The 19889-nt window shown below is 45.4% G+C and overlaps 2 protein-coding genes across 5 annotated transcripts in view; both read right to left on the minus strand.

Moving 5' to 3' along the window:
- LOC105514650 (zinc finger protein 813) overlaps window positions 1-19889 on the minus strand; it is a 30706-nt gene that overhangs the window by 2395 nt on the left and 8422 nt on the right. The window contains exons 2-4 of the mRNA XM_011946151.1: window positions 10165-10252; window positions 6547-6673; window positions 124-1078 (exon numbers count right to left, since the gene is read on the minus strand). Of these exons, the coding sequence (XP_011801541.1) occupies window positions 124-1078; window positions 6547-6673; window positions 10165-10179 (1097 nt within the window). The 5' untranslated portion in view covers window positions 10180-10252. The remainder of the gene's footprint in view (window positions 1-123; window positions 1079-6546; window positions 6674-10164; window positions 10253-19889) is intronic.
- LOC105514649 (tropomyosin alpha-3 chain-like) lies at window positions 14349-15362 on the minus strand. Of its 4 annotated transcripts, none has more exons than XM_011946147.1 (2): window positions 15259-15362; window positions 14349-15123 (listed from the first exon to the last, which is right to left on the minus strand). In XM_011946147.1, the coding sequence occupies exons 1-2, from the start codon at window positions 15360-15362 to the stop codon at window positions 14616-14618; spliced, it is 612 nt and encodes a 203-aa protein (XP_011801537.1). In that variant the 3' UTR covers window positions 14349-14615. The 4 variants fall into 4 exon arrangements, with proteins under 4 accessions (XP_011801537.1, XP_011801538.1, XP_011801536.1 ...); XM_011946148.1 differs by having other exon boundaries at window positions 14349-15050; window positions 15243-15362; XM_011946146.1 differs by having other exon boundaries at window positions 14349-15055; window positions 15104-15362.

Consider the following 19889-nt stretch of genomic DNA (forward strand, 5'->3'; position numbering starts at 1 on the left):
TCTCCAGTATGGAGTCTACGATGGCATGTAAGGGATGACTTCCGACTAAAGGTCTTGCCACACTCATTACACTTGTAAGGTTTCTCTCCAGTATGAAGTCTACGATGGCCTACAAGGGATGACTTCTGACTGAAGGTCTTGCCACACTCATTACACTTGTAAGGTTTCTCTCCAGTATGAAGTCTACGATGGCATGTAAGGGATGATGTCTGACTAAAGTTCTTGCCACATTCATTACACTTGTATGGCTTCTCTCCAGCATGAATTCTCCTATGTCTTTTAAGGTTTGATTTGAAACTGAAAGCTTTGTCACATTCCTCACATTTGTAAGGTTTCTCTCCAGTATGAAGTCTACGATGGCATGTAAGGGAATACGTCTGGCTGAAGGACTTGCCACACTCATTACATCTGTGAGGTTTCTCACCAGTGTGACATCTACGATGGCATGTGAGGTTTCGCTTCCGATTAAAGAGCCTGCCACATACATCACATTTATATTGTTTCTCTCCTAAATGGATTATCTGATGTTTCCTTAAGAGTGAGCTACAATTAAAGGCTTTGCCCCTCTCATTACATTGGAAAGACTTTTCTCTCATGTGTACTTCCTGTTTTTGTGTGAGTAATGAAGAATTCACGAAATTATTCCCAGAGTTATTAGAAATATAGGTTTTGGGTCTACAAGAAATTATTTGAGATGTTGAAACTGAGGAAGCATCGTTGATAGACTTCTCGATTTGGCTACCAATTTTCCCTTCGGTCTGAAATATGTGCATTTCAGGCAGATGTGAATGAAAGCTTGATCCAAGCTGGTCTTTAATAGGCTTGTTTCCAGCATGCCTTTCATCATATCGGTCTGTACTACCAGTCAACTTTTTGATTTTTGTCATGGGTGCTTCATGGCTATTTCTTTCATCTTCTTGCCACTGAAACTCGAAGTTATGAATATCTTTCTCAATTTCCTGAAAGCAAAAGTCTCCAATGTGATGACTTTCATGTCTTTCCAATGTTTCTGTGTGGATCACTTCTCTATTGCTTTGTGCAGTTGACAAGAACTCCGTCATGCATTTGGAAGAGATATCTACAAAATATAAACACCAGTAGGTGTACAGATGGCAAATCATACTGAAATGTGTAAATATGACACAAAAAACAATACTTATTTTAAACTTCCCAAACATGATCTTCAAAGGTGAGGAACACAAAAGGAGTAAGATTCTTTAATAAATAAAGGGCTATTATATGCGCTTCAAATCATTTCTACAGAAGACTATTTCCAGTATCACGACAAAACACTGACAGGGCACAAACGTGTGTAAGCCTAAAGTAAGGAGTATTTTTCCACTGTGACCCTAAAGTGTCTAACAGTTTGCAAAAAACATATCAATGTCAATCAATAAAAAGTATATATTCTTCATATTTACTGTATACAAATAAATGCTAAAGGACCACAGGATATACGATATTGGTAAACAATCCACAACAAACTCATGTAAGGATAACCAAAATCAATGGAAATTCTATATTGTCAAACAATCATAGCACTGAGAAGATAAGAAAACATTACAAAATTTAGCCAGGCGTGGTGGCCTACTTCTGTAGTCCCAGCTACTCAGGAGGCTGAGGCACAAGAATTGCTTGAACCCAAGAGGCAGAGGTTGCAGTGAGCTGAGATTGCAACACTGTACTTCAGCCTGGGTGAAAAAGTGAGACTTTATCTCAAAAAAAAAAAGTTAATACAATATTTTCCTGAATAACTGTCATAAAATTACCTATATCTATGCAGAAAAGGCACATTGTGACTTAAAAAAAAAAAAAAATTTGTATTTTTATATTTTTGAGATGAAGTTTCACTTTGTTGTGATGGGCTGGAGTGCCATGGCTCGATCTCAGCTCACTGCAACCTCCACCTTTTGGGTTCAAGCCATTCTCTTGCCTCAGCCTCCTGAGTACCTGGGATTATAGGCATGTGCCAGCATGCTTGGCTAATTTTTGTAATTTTAGTAGATATAGGGTTTCACCATTTTGGCCAGGCTGGCCTCGAACTTTTTACCTCAATGATCCACCCACCTCAGCTTCCCAAAGTCCTGGGATTATAGGTGTGAGTCACAGTGCCCTAGTTAATGTGACATTAATGCCGGGCGTGGTGGCTCACACCTATAATCCTAGCACTTTGGGAGGCCGAGGCAGGTGGATCACCTGAGGTCAGGACTTTGAGACCAGCCTGACAAACATGGAGAAACCCCATCTCTACTAAGAATACAAAATTAGCTGGGTGTGGTGGCTCATGCCTGTAATCCCCGCTACTTGGGAAGGCTAAGGCAGCAAAATCACTTGAACGCAGGAGGTGGAGGTTGCAGGGAGCCACGATCACGCCATTGCACTCCAGCCTGGGCAACAAGAGTGAAACTCCATCTCAAAAATAAAAAAAAAAAAGAAAAGTGACATTAACTAGTGGACTGTGTCAGTTATGTTGCATACCACATACCGAAAAGCCTTATGTACAATCATAAAAATTAGTTAGTAAAATATTGAAACCCATAAAACTAGCAAGCAAATAACAAGTACATTTATACAACCTGTAGAATTCTAAACAACTCCCTGTTAAGAAAAAAGCCACAACTTCTATTTACCACCAGCACACAATATAAGAACTGAAATACAGCCGGGCGCGGTGGCTCAACTCAAGCCTGTAATCCCAGCACTTTGGGAGGCCAAGACAGGCGGATCACAAGGTCAGGAGATCAAGACCATCCTGGCTAACACGGTGAAACCTCGTCTCTACTAAAAAATACAAAAAACTAGCCGGGCAAGGTGGCAGGCGCCTGTAGTCCCAGCTACTCCGGAGGCTGAGGCAGGAGAATGGTGTAAACCCGGGAGGCGGAGCTTGCAGTGAGCTGAGATTCGGCCACTGCACTCCAGCCTGGATGACAGAGCGAGACTCTGTCTCAAAAAAAAAAAAGAACTGAAATATATGTTAAGATCACTACCTTCTGATGTATGAGGTCAAAAAAATACACAGCATTATAAGGAACAGGAATTAACTAATGGTAGAGCACGGTGGCTCACGCCTGTAATCCCAGCACTTTGTGAGGTCGAGGCAGGCAGATCATGAGGTCAGGATTTCGAGAGTAGCCTGGCCAACATGGTGAATCCCTAACTCTATTAAAAATACAAAAACATTAGCTGGGCATGGTGGTGTGCACCTGTAATCTCAGCTACTTGGGAGGCTGAGGCAGGAGCACCGTTTGAACGTAGCAGACCAAGGTTGTAGTGAGCCAAGATTGCAACATTGCCCTCCAGCCTGAGTGAAAGGGTTAGACTTCATCTCAAAAAAAAAAGAAAAAAAAAGAATTGACTAACAGTGCCAGAGGGTGCAATTATGATGTCACAGCTACAATTATGAAACAGCCAGGAAATACAGCAATTCTAAATACATGCATTGCCCTTAGTTACCTAGTTCACTAGCATAAAATACAAAACATAGAATGTGCACTGGGAAAACTTATAACCTGAGATCAGAGAAAACATTGCATATAACAGGATGCACAATAAAAACAAACAATATGATGCAGGCTCCCTGGTCTGAATGTTCTTATTGGCCAAAAGCCATGTTCAGAGTTCTTATTCTCCAACAGGATGTTCCTGCAGATGGGGCCTCTGAGACAATTTGGTCATGAGTGTTGACTACTCATGAGTAGGACCAGTGCTTTTATAAAAAGAGATATTAAAGGGCTCATTTCCTGTTCCTCTTTCCACCATGTCAGGACACGGCAGGAAGATGGCTGGGCTAAACCATGATGAAGGCTCTCACCAGGAACAATTTGGCTGGCACCTTGCTCTTGGATTTCCCACTTTCCAAATTCATGAGAAATAATTTCCTGTGTCTGAAGCCTCCCAGTTTATTTCTTTTTTTGTTTGTTTTTGAGACCGAGTCACACTCTACCACCCAGGCTGGAGTGTAGAGATTCTCCCGCCTTAGCCCAGAGTCTTACTTTGTCGCCTGGACTGGAGCGCAGTGGGGCAATCTTGGCTCACTGCAACCCCACCTGCCGGATTCAAGTGATTCTCCTGCCTCAGCCTCTCCAATACTTGGGATAAGAGCTGTGTGCCACCATGCCCAGCTAATTTTTTTTATTTTTAGTAGAGATGGGGTTTCACCATGTTGGCCAGGCTGGTCTCAAACTCCTGAACTCAGGTGATCTGCCCATCTTGGCCTCCCAAACTGCTGGGATTACAGGTGTGAACCACTATACCTGGCCAATGTTTTGTATTTAGTAGATTCGAGATTTCACCATGTTGGCCAGACTGGTCTCAAACTCCTGACTTCAAGCGATTTGCCCACCTCGGCATCCCAAACTGCTGGGATTAGAGGCATGACCCACCTTGGCTGGTCAGTCGAAGGTATTTCTGAGAGGACAGTGAAATGGCTGGGACACGAAAGGAAGCATCTCATCATCAACATCACTGAAGGTTGACAAATCTTATTAAGCAAAGGAAGTTTAGAGCCTGTACTATAAATCTTGCAATACTTGAAGCCATCTAATAGCAATAACATGTTTTAAAAACTTTGAGGCCAGCTGGGCACGGTGATTTACGTCTGTAATCCCAGCACTTTGGGAGGCTGAGGCAGGAGGATCACGAGGTCAGTAGAGTTTGAGACCAACCTGGCCAGCATGGTGAAACCCCCATCTCTACTAAAAAAAAAAAAAAAAAAAAAATTAGCCAGGTGTGGTGACACGTGCCTGTAGTCCCATCTACTTGGGGGACTGAGGCAGGAGAATCACTTGAACCTGGGAAGCAGAGGTTGCAGTTAGCCAAGATTGCGCCACTGCACTCCAGACTGGGCAACAGACTGAGACTCCATCTCAAAAAAAAAAAAAGAAAAAGAAAAAGAAAGAAAGAAAGAAATGAAAGAAGTCTAAAGAGTCACTCCAACCCACAAATATATATAAAGTTCTGCAGTAAAGGTAAATTAAAAGACAGATAGGCTGGGCGTGGTGGTTCACACCTGTAATCGCAGTAGTTTTGGAGGCTGAGGTTGACAGACCAACTGAGAGCAGAAGTTTGAGATCAGTCAGATGGAAAAGGAGAAACTGTGTTTATTAAAATACAAAATTAGCCAGGCGTGGTGGCACACGCCTGTAATCCCAGCTACTCGGGAAACTGAGGCAGGAGAATCACTTGAACCCAGGAGTCGGAGGTTGGAGTGACCCGAGAGTGTGCCATTGCACTGCAGCATGGGCAACAAGAACAAAACTTCATCTCATCAATCAATCAATCAATCAATCAATCAATAGGCAAATAAAAGGACAGATACAGACACTGTTATAAGTACACCTTTTCTTCATCATTCAACTTTTTTCCCTGTTATTTAGAAGAAAAAAGCATGAAAACACAATATATGTATATGTTGATGAAAATGCAACATACACAGAAATAATTCTGACATAAGCAAAGAGTTCTGGTGGAGAAACAGTAGTTTTTGTAGGTTATGGAATTTTTTTTTTTTTTTTTTTTGAGACACAGTCTCGTTCCGTCGCCCAGGTTGGAGTGCAGTGGCACAATCTCAGCTCGCTGCAACCTCCGCCTCCCAGGTTCAAGCGACTCTCCTGCGTCAGCCTCTTGAGTAGCAGGATTACAGGTGCCTACCACTGTGTCCTGCTAATTTTTGTATTTTAGTAGAGACAGAGTTTCGTCATGTTAGCCAGGCTGGTTTTGAACTTCTGACCTCCGGTGATTTGCGCGCCTCGGCCTCCCAAAGTGCTGGGATTACAGGCGTGAGCCACTGGTGCACAAGGATCGGTTGAGCTGGAGAGGCGGAGCCAGTTGCAGTGACCCAAGATGGCGCCACTGCCCTGTAGCCTGGGCGACAGAGTGAGACTCTGTCATAAACAAACAAACAAAAAGGTAAATAAGAAGGGAGCCAAACATGTCTACACAAAAAAGCAATTAAACACAAAGAGTAGTAAATGAGAAATGAAGAACAAAAAACACCTACAAGAAATACAGATAATAAGTAACAGAAAGGCAACGGTAAGGTCTTCTCCATCAGGAATACTTCAAATGCAAATATTTAACTCTGCACTCAGAAGGCAAAGACTGGCTCAATCAACAGGAACCAACTACGTGTTCTCTGCAGAAGACTCATATTGGCCTTAAGGACACACATATGCAAAAATTTTAGAAATAAAAGCCAATAATCAGTTATGGGGGTTGGCGCCTGTAAGCCCAGCTACTCGGGAGGCCGAGGAAGATCTCTTGAGCCCAGGAGATCAAGACCAACTTCAACAACACAGCAAGCACCTGTCTGTAAAAAAAAAAAAAAAACTAAACTAAAAAAGTAGCCGGCATGGCGGCATGCACCTGTACCAGGGGAGGCTGGGGTGGGACAATCACCTGAGCCCAGGAATTCAAGATTGCAGTGAGCCCTGATCACACCACTGCACTCCACCCTGGGGACAGAGCGAGACACTGTATCTAAAAAAAAGAGAAAATACAAAGATACACAAGGGCACATCCCCACTTCTGGAGGGAAGTTATCCTCACCCAGGGAGACCAGGTTCCTATAATTCTCCACCATCACCTCTCTGTATAGAGTCCTCTGAGCAGAGTCCAGGCATTTCCACTCCTCCTGAGAGAATTCTATGGCCACATCCCTGAATGTCAACAGCCCCTGAAATGAAAACACATTTTAAGCAAATGGTTATGGGAGGAGTTCTTATCTTTACAGAAAATGAGAAGAAGAGAGAGGGGAAAGCGTGGATTAATTGCAGTGAATGTTCTGACAAATCTGAGTGAGGGATTTTCCACCACGTTTTGTTTTCCCAGTTGGGTTTTATTGTACTTTTTTTTTTTTTGAGGTGGAGTCTCACTGAGTCGCCCAGGCTGGAGTGCAGTGGCGTGTTCTCGGTGCGCCGCAACCTCCACCTCCCAGGATCAAGCGATTCTCCTGCCTCAGCCTCCTGAGCGGCTGAAATTACAGGTGTGCACCACCACGACCAGTTAACTTTTCTATTCTTAGTAGAAACGGGGTTTCACAACATTGGCCTCAAACTCCTGACCTTGTGATCCGCCTGCCGCAGACTCTCAAAGTGCTGGAATTACAGGCGTGATCCACCGTGCCCGGCCCAGAAACTTTTATTGACATACCAAGTGACATTCAGTATCTAGATGAGACAGAGTATGAGTGATGTCTTCAGAGATGACAGCGTCCATAGCGAAACATCAGGAACTAAAATCCGTCTGGGCATGGTGGCACATGCCTGTTATCCCAGCTACCCGGGAGGCTGACGCAGTAGAATTGCTTGATCCTGGGAGGCAGAGGTTGCAGTGATCCGAAATCGTGCCACTGCACTCCAGCCTGGGCAACAGAGACCCCATCTCAAAACAAAAAAAAAATCAGCCGGGCATGGTGGTAGGCACCTGTGGTTCCAGCTACTTGGGAGCCTGAGGCAGGAGGATGGCTTGAGCCTGAGGGTGGAAGTTGCAGTGAGCTAAGATCGTGCCACTGTGCTCCAGCCTGGGCAACACAGTGAGACCCAGTCTCAAAATAAAATAAAATACATGAAAACTAGATTACTCAAAGGATGAAAATCCATTATATATATATATATATACATCAACAAAATAATGAAACCTACACACACAAAAAACTAGATGTTAATACAAAGGGTTGTCATTTTCCCCAGATTTTCAAACTGTAAAATTGTTCAAAATATATACCTTTGTGTGTGTGTGTATGTATATGTGTGTGTGTGTAATGTGTGTGGGTATGTGTATATATATATAAAGTGTTTAAAAATATAAAAAGTAGCAAGTTTTGTTTAACTGAAAAGGAATCTCATCTTGCTGGAAAAGGATACTTTGGCAGTTGGGGGCAGGGGGATCTTGTTGGATCTAAGAAAACAGGAAATGCCTCATCATAGAGGAAGCAATCACCTTTCACCTGCCCAACCTGGAGGAATCTTCAGATATATGTAGTAATGCAGGCGTGCGCAGAGGCAGCCACTATGGCACTCTTTATACAGGGAAAAATCTCAAAGGACCCACATGTTGTCATTCAGCCAGTTTCCAATGCAGATGGCAAAGAGCAAGGTAGCCGTGTTTACTAACATGACAACATGTAAATTCACAACCAGCAGGATCAAATATCAAAGTAAAATATTTACTGGAACACAAAGAAGAAAGCAACAGACACTGGGGTCTACTTGAGCGTGGAGGGTGGGAAGCAGAAAAAATAAATATTGGGGTTGGATGCAGAAGCTCATGCCTGTAATCCCAGCAATTTGGGAGGCCGAGGCGGGTGGATCACTTGAGGTCAGGAGTTCAAGATCAGCCTGGCCAACATGGTGAAGCCTTGTCTCTACTAGAAATACAAAAACTAGCAAGGCGTGGTAGCAGGCTCCTGTAATTTCAGCTACTCGGGAGGCTGAGGCAGGAGAATCGCTTGAAGCCGGGGAGGCGGAGGTTACAGTGAGCTGAGATCATGCCATTATACTCCAGCCTGGGCAATAAGAGCAAAACTCAGTCTCAAAAAAATAAATTAATTAAAAATAACTATTGGGTACGGGGCTTAACACCAGAGTGATGAAATAATCTGTACAACAAACTCCGATGACATTAGTTTACCTGTGTGACAAACCTTCACATGTAGCCCCAAACCTAAAGTGAAAACAGAAATATAAAAACTTTTTTTCTCTTTTTTTGAGACGGAGTCTTGCTCTGTGCCCAGGCTGCAGTGCAGTGCCACAATCTCAGCTCACTGCAACCTCTACTTCCCAGGTTCAAGTGATTCTCCTGCCTCAGCTTCCTGAGTAGCTAGGATTACAGGCATGTGCCACCACGCCCGGCTAATTTTTGTAAAAAAGTATTTTTTTTTTAATTTACTGCAGAATTATTTTCTGAGTCTCATAACAATGCAGAAATACACATGTACAAGACTAGCTCTGACACCTGGCACAGAACTGGCAGTAGCAGTTCCCCAGTGAGGCTGGAAGAAGGGTGGAGGACGTGACTGGGAACGGAGATGCTTTATGGCCAAGGGTCTAAGCTGCAGCTTTGCTTGGAGTTTTACCACTAAACAAATATATTCATCATGTGATGTTTAAATATAAAAATATATATTTAATAATAATTGGTGGGGCTGGGCACAGTGGCTCGTGCCTGTAATCTTAGCACTCTGGGAGGCTGAGGTGGGCAGATCACCTGAGGTCAGGAGTTTGAGACCAGCCTGGCCAACATGGTGACACCCATCACTAATAAAAATACAACAAAATTAGCTAGGCATGGTGACACGTGCCTATAATCCCAGCTAATTGGGAGGCTGAGGCAGGAGAATCTCTTGAACCCGGAAGGTGGAGGTTGCCGTGAGCCAAGATCATGCCACTGCACTTCAGCCTGGGTGACAGAGCAAGACTACATATATTTAAAATATAATAATATCATCACAATATAATAATAATGATAAAGAAGTTATAACCATGTTTAATGAAAACACCAGTTTCACAAGCCTCTCCACAGTAACACCACAGACTCCATGAGCTTAATGCACTAAGAATGGTTTAATGAATCTCCTGCTATTATTTAGGTAGATTTCCTGTTCTTAATGATGGAGAAAAACACCTTGTATCATTCATGTCTGTGTATGAACTTTCCATTCTAATTAGTAAGATTTTTGAAGTCAGAAACACAGTAACTCACTCAATTACCTAAAAATGTAGTACAAAATCAGGGAGAAAAGATTTCCCCATAATGGTCGCCTTTTCTAGAATGTACCAGGTACTCTGTGCGCATGAATACATGACTTCCATTGGCAGCTGCTCTACTCCTGGTCCACAGAGAGCTGACAGTGCATCCAGATGTGGCCCCTGAACAATCCCTGCTGCCCAACAGCACTCACACCACGGGACCCTCACCCCGTCTCCATCCATGTCTGGTGTGAGCCCTTCCCAGGCCCATGCCCAGTGCAGCCTCTTCCCAAGTTCATGTCACTGGGTCATGAGAGATGGAATCTAAGCGAGATGAGAGGGACTGAGGGAAGGCACGGGTGAGTGTGAGCAAACCTGTCAGGCAGGACGCTTCAGACTCAGAGAAGATTCGCAACTCTAAGGCCCAGCGTTTCTGAAAGGAAGGAGACAGAACAATCCACCGAGAATATCATCTCACCTGAGGAGGAGCCATCCCTGACTCCTTTGCTTTCCTCTTCTTCTTCCAAGTTTCTTCCTCATGTACCAAGAGTGTTTAGCAGTCAGTCCTGAATGTTAAAAATATGCTGTTTATTGCTCAGAATCAACACACCCCCTCCCTGTAACACAATAACACATACAAAGGAGACCCCACCCTGGGAAATATGGTCCTCTCTGCTGCCCACCGCACCAGGGACAATAAACTCTTACAGGAAAACTCCTGCTCCACTTCTGGAGAAGCCCACACATGCGCTGTAGCAGTGGGGAGCTGGGTTGGAATGAGCTCCCCTTCAGGGCACAGACCAGACCTGACCAACCCCATGCAGGTGCTGGGTGTGGTGGTTCACACCTATCCTCCCAGCACTCTGGGAGGCCGAAGTGCGTAGATCTCTTGAGCTCAGGAGTTTGAGACCAGCCTGGGCAACGTGGTGAAACCCCATCTCTACCAAAAATACTAAAATTTAGCCAGGTCTGGTTGTGCTCGCCTGTGTCTGTGGTCCCACCTATTTAGGAGGCTGAGGTGTGAGGATCGCTTGAGCTCAGGAGTTCAAGACCACACTGGCCAACACGGTGAAATCCTGTCTCTACTAAAAATACAAAAATTGAGCCAGGCACGGTGGCTTATGCCTGTAATACTAGCACTCTGGAAGGCCAAGGAAGGTGGATTACTTGAGATCAGAAGTCAGAGATCAGCCTGGCTAACGTGGTGAAACCCCATCTGTACTAAAAATACAAAAAGTAACTGGGCTTGGTGGGTGTCTATAATCCCAGCTACTCAGGAGGCTGAGGCAGGAGAATCACTTCAACCCAGGAGGTGGTGGTTGCAGTGAGACAAGATCATGCCACTGCACTTCAGCCTGGGTGACAGTGTGAGACCCAAAAATAAAATAAAATAAAATAAGGCCGGGCGCGGTGGCTCAAGCCTGCAATCCCAGCACTTTGGGAGGCCGAGACGGGCGGATCATGAGGTCAGGAGATCGAGACCATCCTGGCGAACACGGTGAAACCCCGTCTCTACTAAAAAAAATACAAAAAAAACTAGCCGGGCGAGGTGGCGGGCGCCTGTAATCCCAGCCACTTGGGAGGCTGAGGCAGGAGAATGGCGTGAACCCGGGAGGCGGAGCTTGCAGTGAGCTGAGATCCGGCCACTGCACTCCAGCCTGGGCAACAGAGCGAGACTCCGTCTCAAAAAAATAAAAATAAAAAAATAAAATAAAATAAAATAAAATAAAAATAAAAATACAATAATTAGCTGGGTGTGGTGGCACACACCTGCAATCTCAGCTACATGGGTTGCTGAGGCACAAGAATCACTTGAACCCAGGAAACAGAGGTCACAGTGAGCCAAGATCATCAGACTGCACTCACGGCCTGGGCAATAGAGTGAGATCCTGTCTCAAAAAAAAAAAGTGTTTCTGATGTGACTGATGCAGAGATAATAAAACCTGAAACGTGATAGAGACTGAAGGGCAAAGGGAACTCCAGATGGGGGTGGGGGGCATGGGAGACAGCTCTGAGCCTAGACCTGAACGAGGAGGAAAGGGACAGTGCCGTGATCATTTAGGGACACAGGGTAAGAGCACGGACAATGACCTAAGACAGGAAGGGTTTCGGAGTTTGGGAAAAGAGGAAAGCAAATGTGACCGGGGCAGAGGGAGTCAGGAGATGAGGGCAAGCTCCCAGCAGGAGGTTGGACACTGGCAGGGGCCCTGGACACAGGGCTGTGGAGCCACAGTGAGGAGTTGAGCTTTTGTCCTGGGAAACACGGGAAGGCGGTGGAGGGTTCCCTGCCAGGGACTGACATGACTGCTTTAGATTTTGCTGTGATATCCTAACACAGAGAAAGGCCCGGAAGATGGTCTCTGTGTTTGAGTCTATACCTCTGTTTCTTCCATTCTTTTGTGTTTTATTTATTTGTCATTTTTAGGGTACTGCATCCCATTAAAAATTCTCATTACAACTGGACACTCCCCTCTCCCAGAAGAAAAGCCACACGCAGACACACACTCTATTTTGCCACTCATTTCAGGGGCCAGGGTCACTCGGGTTGAGCTTTTCTGGTCTAGCCCCTTATCTCCAAGTTGCAGGGAGGCTCCCTGGGGCTCAGAGAAAGAGAAATTTTCACCAAGTTACCCTGAGAAGGTCTGAGATGAGTGAGGTGTGCCTAAATTCTTACATAGGGGCCTGGAAGGGCTAATGGGAAGGGTTGGTCTTTAACACCCCATCCTTGAAAGTTAGAGAAGCATCTTTCACATGCCTGGGCTAAAGAAACTTCTTTTGCAAGGTCCTGATGCCATTGATTCCCGACATTTAATTCTTCCTTACAAGAAAATCACACTTACAGTTATAAAATGCAGAAGCGTGAACACACAGCTACTGACCTTGAAAACTGTGAAAAGAAGGCCAGCTGTAGAACTAAGACGTAAGCAAATTTTTTCAATCAAGAAAACATGGGTGGCCGGGTGCAATGGATCATGCCTATAATCTCAGCAGTGTGGGAGGTAGAGGCAGGTGGATCACCCAAGGTCGGGAGTTTGAGACGAGCCTGGCCAACACGGTGAAACCCCGTCTCCACTAAAAATCCAAAAATTTAGCCAGGTGTGGTGGTGGGTGCCTGTAATCCCAGGTACTCGGGAAGCTGAGGCAGGAGAATCACTTGAACCCAGGCGGCAGAGGCTGTAGTGAGCCTAGATCGCATCATTGCACTCTAGCCTGAACAACAAGAGTGAAACACCATCTCAAAAAAAAAAAATACATGGGTGTTTTTAGAATAGCATTCCATGTTGGGGAAAACCTGAGGCAGGGCTTGCTAGTCTGATATAATATAAAAAGAGTCTTGGAACATGCTGGGACCCAGGGTTAAAACCCCTTGTGGCCTTTGGAACTCCAAGCTCTGTGCCAAAGGGTGGGAGGCTGCCCTGCTGCACCACAATCTAAGCCCAGGGCATAAAATGCCTGATGGCTTGGATGGAATCCAGGGCTCAGGGCATAAAACCCCTTGTGGCCTCTGGAATGTGCCCAGACTTGCTGGTTCCTTGCTTCTGCCACTCCCAGGCTCATAAAATGATTATATCTTAAATTAGAAGAACATGTTCCCCATGATCTCAAGTAGCAGAACATGTTCCATATAAATGTTAAACCACACACCTATAGATCATGTGCTTGATGCACCACTTCCTTTCAACCCCCACAGTCGCACCACCTGCTTCTTTGTTTGACCACCAATAAATTGTGTGGGCTTCCAGAGCTCGGGTCTTTTGCAGCCTCCATACTAGCATTGGCCCCCTGGACCCACCTTATGCATCCTTAACTTGTCTTTTCTCATTCCTTTGACTCTGCTGGACTTCGTAGCCCCCACGGCCTGGTGTTGGGTGTGGCCACCCCAACAGTTCCATGCCAATCCAGACCATCTTTCGACATTAGTCCAGAAGGGACCAGAGGGCCTTGAGGGAAGCATGCACTTAATAGCTCACAGCTCAAGATGTTCACAGATGACATAAGGAAAGAAAACGGAAAAATAGACTAACTGGTTAAACTGCATTTTGACGTTAAGGTAAAAGGTCACTGACATCATTACCAGGTACACACGGACACAATCAACCTTCTGTATTAGGTACCAAAGATTTCCAATAAATAATAAAGACTGGAAAGCATACAGACCTTGATCTCAACCGGACGCAACTAGTTTCAAACAAACTATTTTGAAATTGTTTTTTAAAAAATCTAACAAATTCTGGGGTCAACAGGAAAATAATTGGAAAATGTACAGAAAAAAAACGATGTGAACTGATTATAGGATGTGACAAAGCAGTCTTCCAGAAGTGATTATTTATTTATTTATTTTTATTTATTTATTTTTTTTGAGACGGAGTCTTGCTCTGTCGCCCGGGCTGGAGTGCAGTGGCCGGATCTCAGCTCACTGCAAGCTCCGCCTCCCGGGTTTACGCCATTCTCCTGCCTCAGCCTCCAGAGTAGCTGGGACTATAGGCGCCCGCCACCTCGCCCGGCTAGTTTTTTGTATTTTCAGTAGAGATGGGGTTTCACCATGTTAGCCAGGATGGTCTCGATCTCCTGACCTCGTGATCCGCCCATCTCGGCCTCCCAAAGTGCTGGGATTACAGGCTTGAGCCACCGCGCCCAGCCTATTTATTTTTTTTAATCACAACATGCTTTTTACAGACATTATGCATTATGCTCACATTCCCTTAAATGTTGTTTCCAAAGGTGCTCAGCCTCTAGCCCAGCTGGAATCTCCGGGAAGAGGCAGAGAAAGTTTGGCGAAAAAGATGCAGGGGAGGAGGGGGCGGTGCAAAGAGAAAGCAGCCTTCCAGTTAAAGATTAGCCCTCAGGTAAAGGTCAGCTTCGGGCAGGCTGGCCTCAGGCGGAGTCAGGGTCAGAGGGAGGAGGAGCAGCGGGGGGGACCGGGACATTCTACATCTCATTCAGGTCAAGCAGAGTCTGGTCCCGCATCCTTTGTGTACAGAGGTGTTCCTCTTTGGTGCATTTCACTTTATCTTCCAAGTCATCAATTGTCTTTTTGAGCTTGGCTACTGATCTCTCATCAAACTCAGCACAGGTCTCTGCCTCCTTGAGATTATCACTAAGAATCTTCACCTCTTCCTCACATTTGTCTTCTTTTTGAGAGTACTTTTCTTCAGCTGCACTCAGACACTTCAGGTTCTGGTCCATCAGTCTGATCTGCTCATCCATCTCTCGGCAACAGGACTCAGCCAGCTCAGCCTGTTCTTCTGTGCCTTCCATGTCTCCTTCAATGACCACCAGCTTACGAGTCACCTCTTTGTACTTTCTATCTGCCTCTTCTGCAATGTGCTTAGCTTCTTTGAGTTGGATTTCCTGGAGTTCCATCTTTTCTTCAATTTGTAAGGCCCAGTTTTCAATAACCTTTATACCTCTCTCACTCTTCTCAGCAGTTTTTTCCACTTCTTCCAGCTTTTGCAGGGCTGTGGCCAGGCACTCCTCAGCACCATCCAGCTCCTCTTCAATAAGCTGGATCCTACCGTTCAAGGAGGCCACCTCAGCCTCAGCCTGTTCCCGGGCCCGCCTTTCTCCCTCAGCTTCTTGCTGGAGGCGCTCAGCTTGCTCCTCTGCATCATCCACCTGCTGCTGCAGAACCTGGATCTTGCGCTTCACTGCCTCAATGGTGGAGACCCCAGCCATGGTGCCCACCCAGCTACGCGTGTGCTCCGGTTCCTGCCTCCTCCATTTGGCATTGCAGCCTCCTCTCCCATGATTATGTATTAAAAGAGAAATTTCGAAAACTAAGATTTATCTTAGCTGGGTGTGGTCGCTCACGACTGTAATCCCAGCACTTTGGGGGAGCCAAGGTGAGTGGATCACCTGAGGTCAGGAGCTCGAGGCCAGCCTGGCCAACATGGTGAAATCCCATCTCTGCTAAAAGTACAAAAATTAGCTGGTTGTGGTGGTACGGGCCTGTAGTCCCACACACTCGGGAGGTTGAGGCAAAAGAATCGCTTGAAGCCAGGAGGCGGAGTTTGCAGTGAACTGAGATTATGCCACTACACTCCAGCCTGGGTGACTGCGCAAGATTCTGCCAAAAAAAAAAAAAAAGAGTAAAGAAAGAAATGAAGAGGCAACAAAGAAAATAAAGTAAATCTATTACACATGAGAACAAATGGACGTTTGATGTCCCTTTTGTTTTTTATTTTATTTTCTATTTGCTTGTTTGCTTTTGTGAGATGAAGACTTGCTCTGCCACCCAGGCTGCAGTGCACTAGCACAATTTCGGCTCATTGCAGCCTCTACCTCCCAGGTTTAAGTGATTCTTGTGCCTTAGCCTCCCCAGTAACTGTGACGACAGGTGTACACCAGCACGCCTTTTTGTATTTTTAGTAGAGACTGGGTTTCACCATGTTGGCCAAGCTGGTCTTGAACTCCTGACCTCAGGTGACCCACTCACCTCTGTCTCTCAAAGTGCTGGGGTTACTGGCAGGAGCCACCACATTTTGATGTCCCTTGTAAAAAGTTCTATGTAGGCCAGGTGCGGTGGCTCAGGTCTGTAATCCCAGTACTTTGGGAGGCGAAGGCAGGAAGATCCTTTGAGCTCAGGATTTTGAGACCAGCTTGGGAAACATAGTGAAATCCATTTCTACAGAAAAAAAAAATTGAAAACTTGCCCGACTTGGTGGCTCATGTCTGTGGTCCCAGCTACTCAGGAAGCTGAGGTAGGAGGATCGCTTGAGCCCAGGAGGTAGAGGCTGCAGTTAGAAGAGATCACGCTGCACTTCATCCTGGGCGATAGAGCCAGGCCCTGTCCCAAAATATTAATTATTAATTAATTTAATGCTAATTAATTGCATAATTATTATATAACAACTGTATTATGTAGTTATTATATAACAATTGTATTATGTAGTTATTACATAACAATTGTATTATGTAATTATTACATAACAATTGTATTATGTAATTATTACATATTGTTATGTAATAATTACATAATTGTATTATGTAATTATTGCATAATAATTGTATTATAATTATAATAACAGAAACGGATTTTTTTTCCCCACATCACTGCACCACTTCCTACCCCACCCTGCGAAAAGGGAATAGAGTAATTCACAACTGAGTAAGTCACTGCCCTCTGGCTGAATAGGGATTCCAAGTGGAAGCTGACCTCTATGCCAAGATTTATAGAATGTACATGCCTTATAGATAGCAATTTTAAAATTCTCAATCTCATCTGTATAATTTAAACAGATTTTAAGTTATTAGATTATATACACAGAAGTCAACATGTCACAGGTAATCATATCCAATGAACTCACCCACTCATCTGAACCCAAAGTCCCCCATCCCTTTATTCTTTTGAGACAAGGTCTCGCTCTGTTGACCAGGCTGGAGTGCAGTGGCATGATCTCAGCTGACAGCAGCCTGGACTTCCTAGGCTCAAGTGATCCTCCTGCCTCGGCCTCCAGAGTAGTTGGGAGTACAGGGTGCACCATCATGCCTGGTTAAATTTATTTGTTTATTTATTTTTGGCCGAGACGGGGGTCTCACTATGTCGCCCAGGCTGGTCTCGAACTCCTAGACTCAAGCAATCCCCTTGCCCCAGTCTCTGAAAATGGTGGGATTACAGGAGTGAGCCACTGCACCCGGCCCCCTTTTCAGGCACCAATGCAACCTCACACTCAAGAAGAAGAAAAAATATTATTTCGGTTAGTTAAAGAAATTCCTGGAGTACAGGCTGAGGACACCCCACCTGGGTTAGCTGTAAATCATGCACCAGTAGTAGCAGAATTAAAACTAGGAGCAACTCCTGTTCGGGCTCATCAGTACCCAGTTCCCCAAAAGTCCACACAGGGCATCTGCAAACATTTAGAACGGCTCTATAAATGTAAGATTCTAGTCCAATGCCAGTCGCCTTAGAACACCCCACTTTTGCCAGTTCAGAAGCCATTGCCAGGGCCAGGGTCTAATGAATATAGGCCGGTGCAAGATTTGCATGTTGTAAACCAGGCCATGGTAACTATCCATCCAGTGGTACCTAACCCGTACACTTTGACTGGACTTATTCCAGCAAGAGCTAGTTTACAGTCTTAGACTTAAAGGATGTTTTGTTTTGTATCTGCCTGGCAGCAGTTAGTCAGCCGATGATTTCATAAGACAAAGAAGCGTCACAGTTCACCTGGACTAGACTCCCACAGAGGTTTAAAAACTTTCCCACAATCTTTTTTTTTTTTGAGATGGAGTCTTGCTCTGTCAACCCAGGCTGGAGTGCAGTGGTGCGATCTCAGCTCACTGCAACCTCTGCCCCCCGGGTTCAAGCAATTCTCCTGCCTCAGCCTCCCGAGTAGCTAGGATTGCAGGTGCCAGCCACTGCACCAGGCCAGTTATTGTATTTTTAGTAGAGACAGGGTTTCACTATCTTGGCCAATCTAGTCTTGGACTCCTGACCTCGTGATCCACCCGCCTCAGCCGCCCAAAGTGTTGGCATTACCGGTGCGAGCCACCATGCCCGGTTCTCTCCCACAATCTTTAGAGAAACATTGGCCTCATACCTCATGGCCTATACCCCACCAAATAACAACTGCGCTTTGTTGCAGTATGTAGATGAGCTTCTTTTGCTGGCCCCAACCTCAGAGGGCTGTTATGGGGAACCCAGGATCTCCTCCATCTCCTATAGAAAGCAAGTTACAAAATATCAAAAAGGAAAGCCCAAATTTGCCATGAAGAGGTTACATATCTAGGTGTCATAGTGAGCCACGAGGAACACTGGCTTGACTATGAGTGGAAGCAAGCCGTTTGCGTGCTTCCAACCCTGACCACCCTACATCAAATAGGAATTTGCAGAGACAGCCAGATTTTGCCACATCTGGATTCCAAAGTTTCCACTGATGGCTAATATGATCGTTAATATGAAGCCACAAAAGGAGGAGAAAAGGAGACCTTCCTTTGAAAAACTAATCAAGAAATAGCCTTCAAACAGATCAAGGAAACTTTAACTAAGGCCTCAGCCTTGACACTACCAGACATAAGTAAGCTTTTCTTTCTATATGTTCATGAACGAAGAAGAATGGCTATAGGGGCTCTGACTCAACTTATAGGATCATGGCATCGCCCAGTGGCATATTTATATCCAAACAACTAGACTCCGTGGTGTTAAGATGGCCTCTTTGCCTTAAGGCATTAGCTGCCACCATCTTTTTTTTTTTTTTTTTGAGGCGGAGTCTCGCTCTGTCGCCCGGACTGGAGTGCAGTGGCCCGATCTCAGCTCACTGCAAGCTCCGCCTCCCGGGTTTACGCCATTCTCCTGCCTCAGCCTCCGGAGTAGCTGGGACTACAGGCTCCCGCCACCTCGCCCGGCTAGTTTGTGTATTTTTAGTAGAGACGGGGTTTCACCGTGATAGCCAGGATGGTCTCGATCTCCTGACCTCGTGATCCGCCCGTCTCGGCCTCCCAAAGTGCTGGGATTACAGGCTTGAGCCACCGCGCCCGGCCAGCTGCCACCATCTTGTTAACACAAGAAGATAGCAAATTCACTCCAGGACGGCAAAAGCATCCAGGTGCCACATTCAGCCGTAACTGTGATGGATTAAAGCCGTAACTGTGATGGATCAAAGAAGGCATCATTAGTTATCAAACCCGAGGACGACTCGGTACCAAGGGCTTCCATGTGAAAACCGTTACATAACTTTAGAACAGTCAACACCCTAAACCTGGCTACTCTGCTCCCAGTCAAACCGGGAGCTCCCCGTATCACTGTGCTGAAACAGAAGATGAGGTATTCCCCAGTGAGAAAGATCTGACAGACAGACCCCTCGGAGACCCGGATGTCAAGTACTTCACAGGTGGAAGCAGTTCTGTGCTAGAAGACGTTGGGCGTGCCAGGTATGCAGTGGTAACATTAGACTCAGCGTTAGAGGCTCAGCCTCTGTCTACTGGAACATCAGCTCAAAAGGCAGAATTAACAGCCCCGACAAGAGCACTGTTGCTAGAAAAGACAAGAAAGTCAATATTTACACTAATTCTCAGTATGCTTTTACTACATTGCATGTACATGGAACTATATATTAAGAGAGAGAGGAAACAGCTAGAGGATTAATTAACAGCCAGAGAAAAGAAATAAAGTACAGCCGGGCGCGGTGGCTCAAGCCTGTAATCCCAGCACTTTGGGAGGCCGAGACGGGCGGATCACGAGGTCAGGAGATCGAGACCATCCTG

The sequence above is a fragment of the Colobus angolensis genome, unplaced genomic scaffold (assembly GCF_000951035.1).
Source record: "Colobus angolensis palliatus isolate OR3802 unplaced genomic scaffold, Cang.pa_1.0 Scaffold25, whole genome shotgun sequence".
Classification (NCBI taxonomy): domain Eukaryota; kingdom Metazoa; phylum Chordata; class Mammalia; order Primates; family Cercopithecidae; genus Colobus; species Colobus angolensis.

What these genes read in the sequence shown, in the direction of transcription:
- LOC105514649 (XM_011946146.1), bottom strand. Translation starts at nt 15,362, where the DNA reads ATGGCTGGGGTCTCCACCATTGAGGCAGTGAAGCGCAAGATCCAGGTT. An exon ending in GGAAAAAACTGCTGAGAAGA is followed by an intron (nt 15,056 to 15,103) that starts GTGAGAGAGGTA and finishes TACAAATTGAAG; the next exon opens with AAAAGATGGAACTCCAGGAA.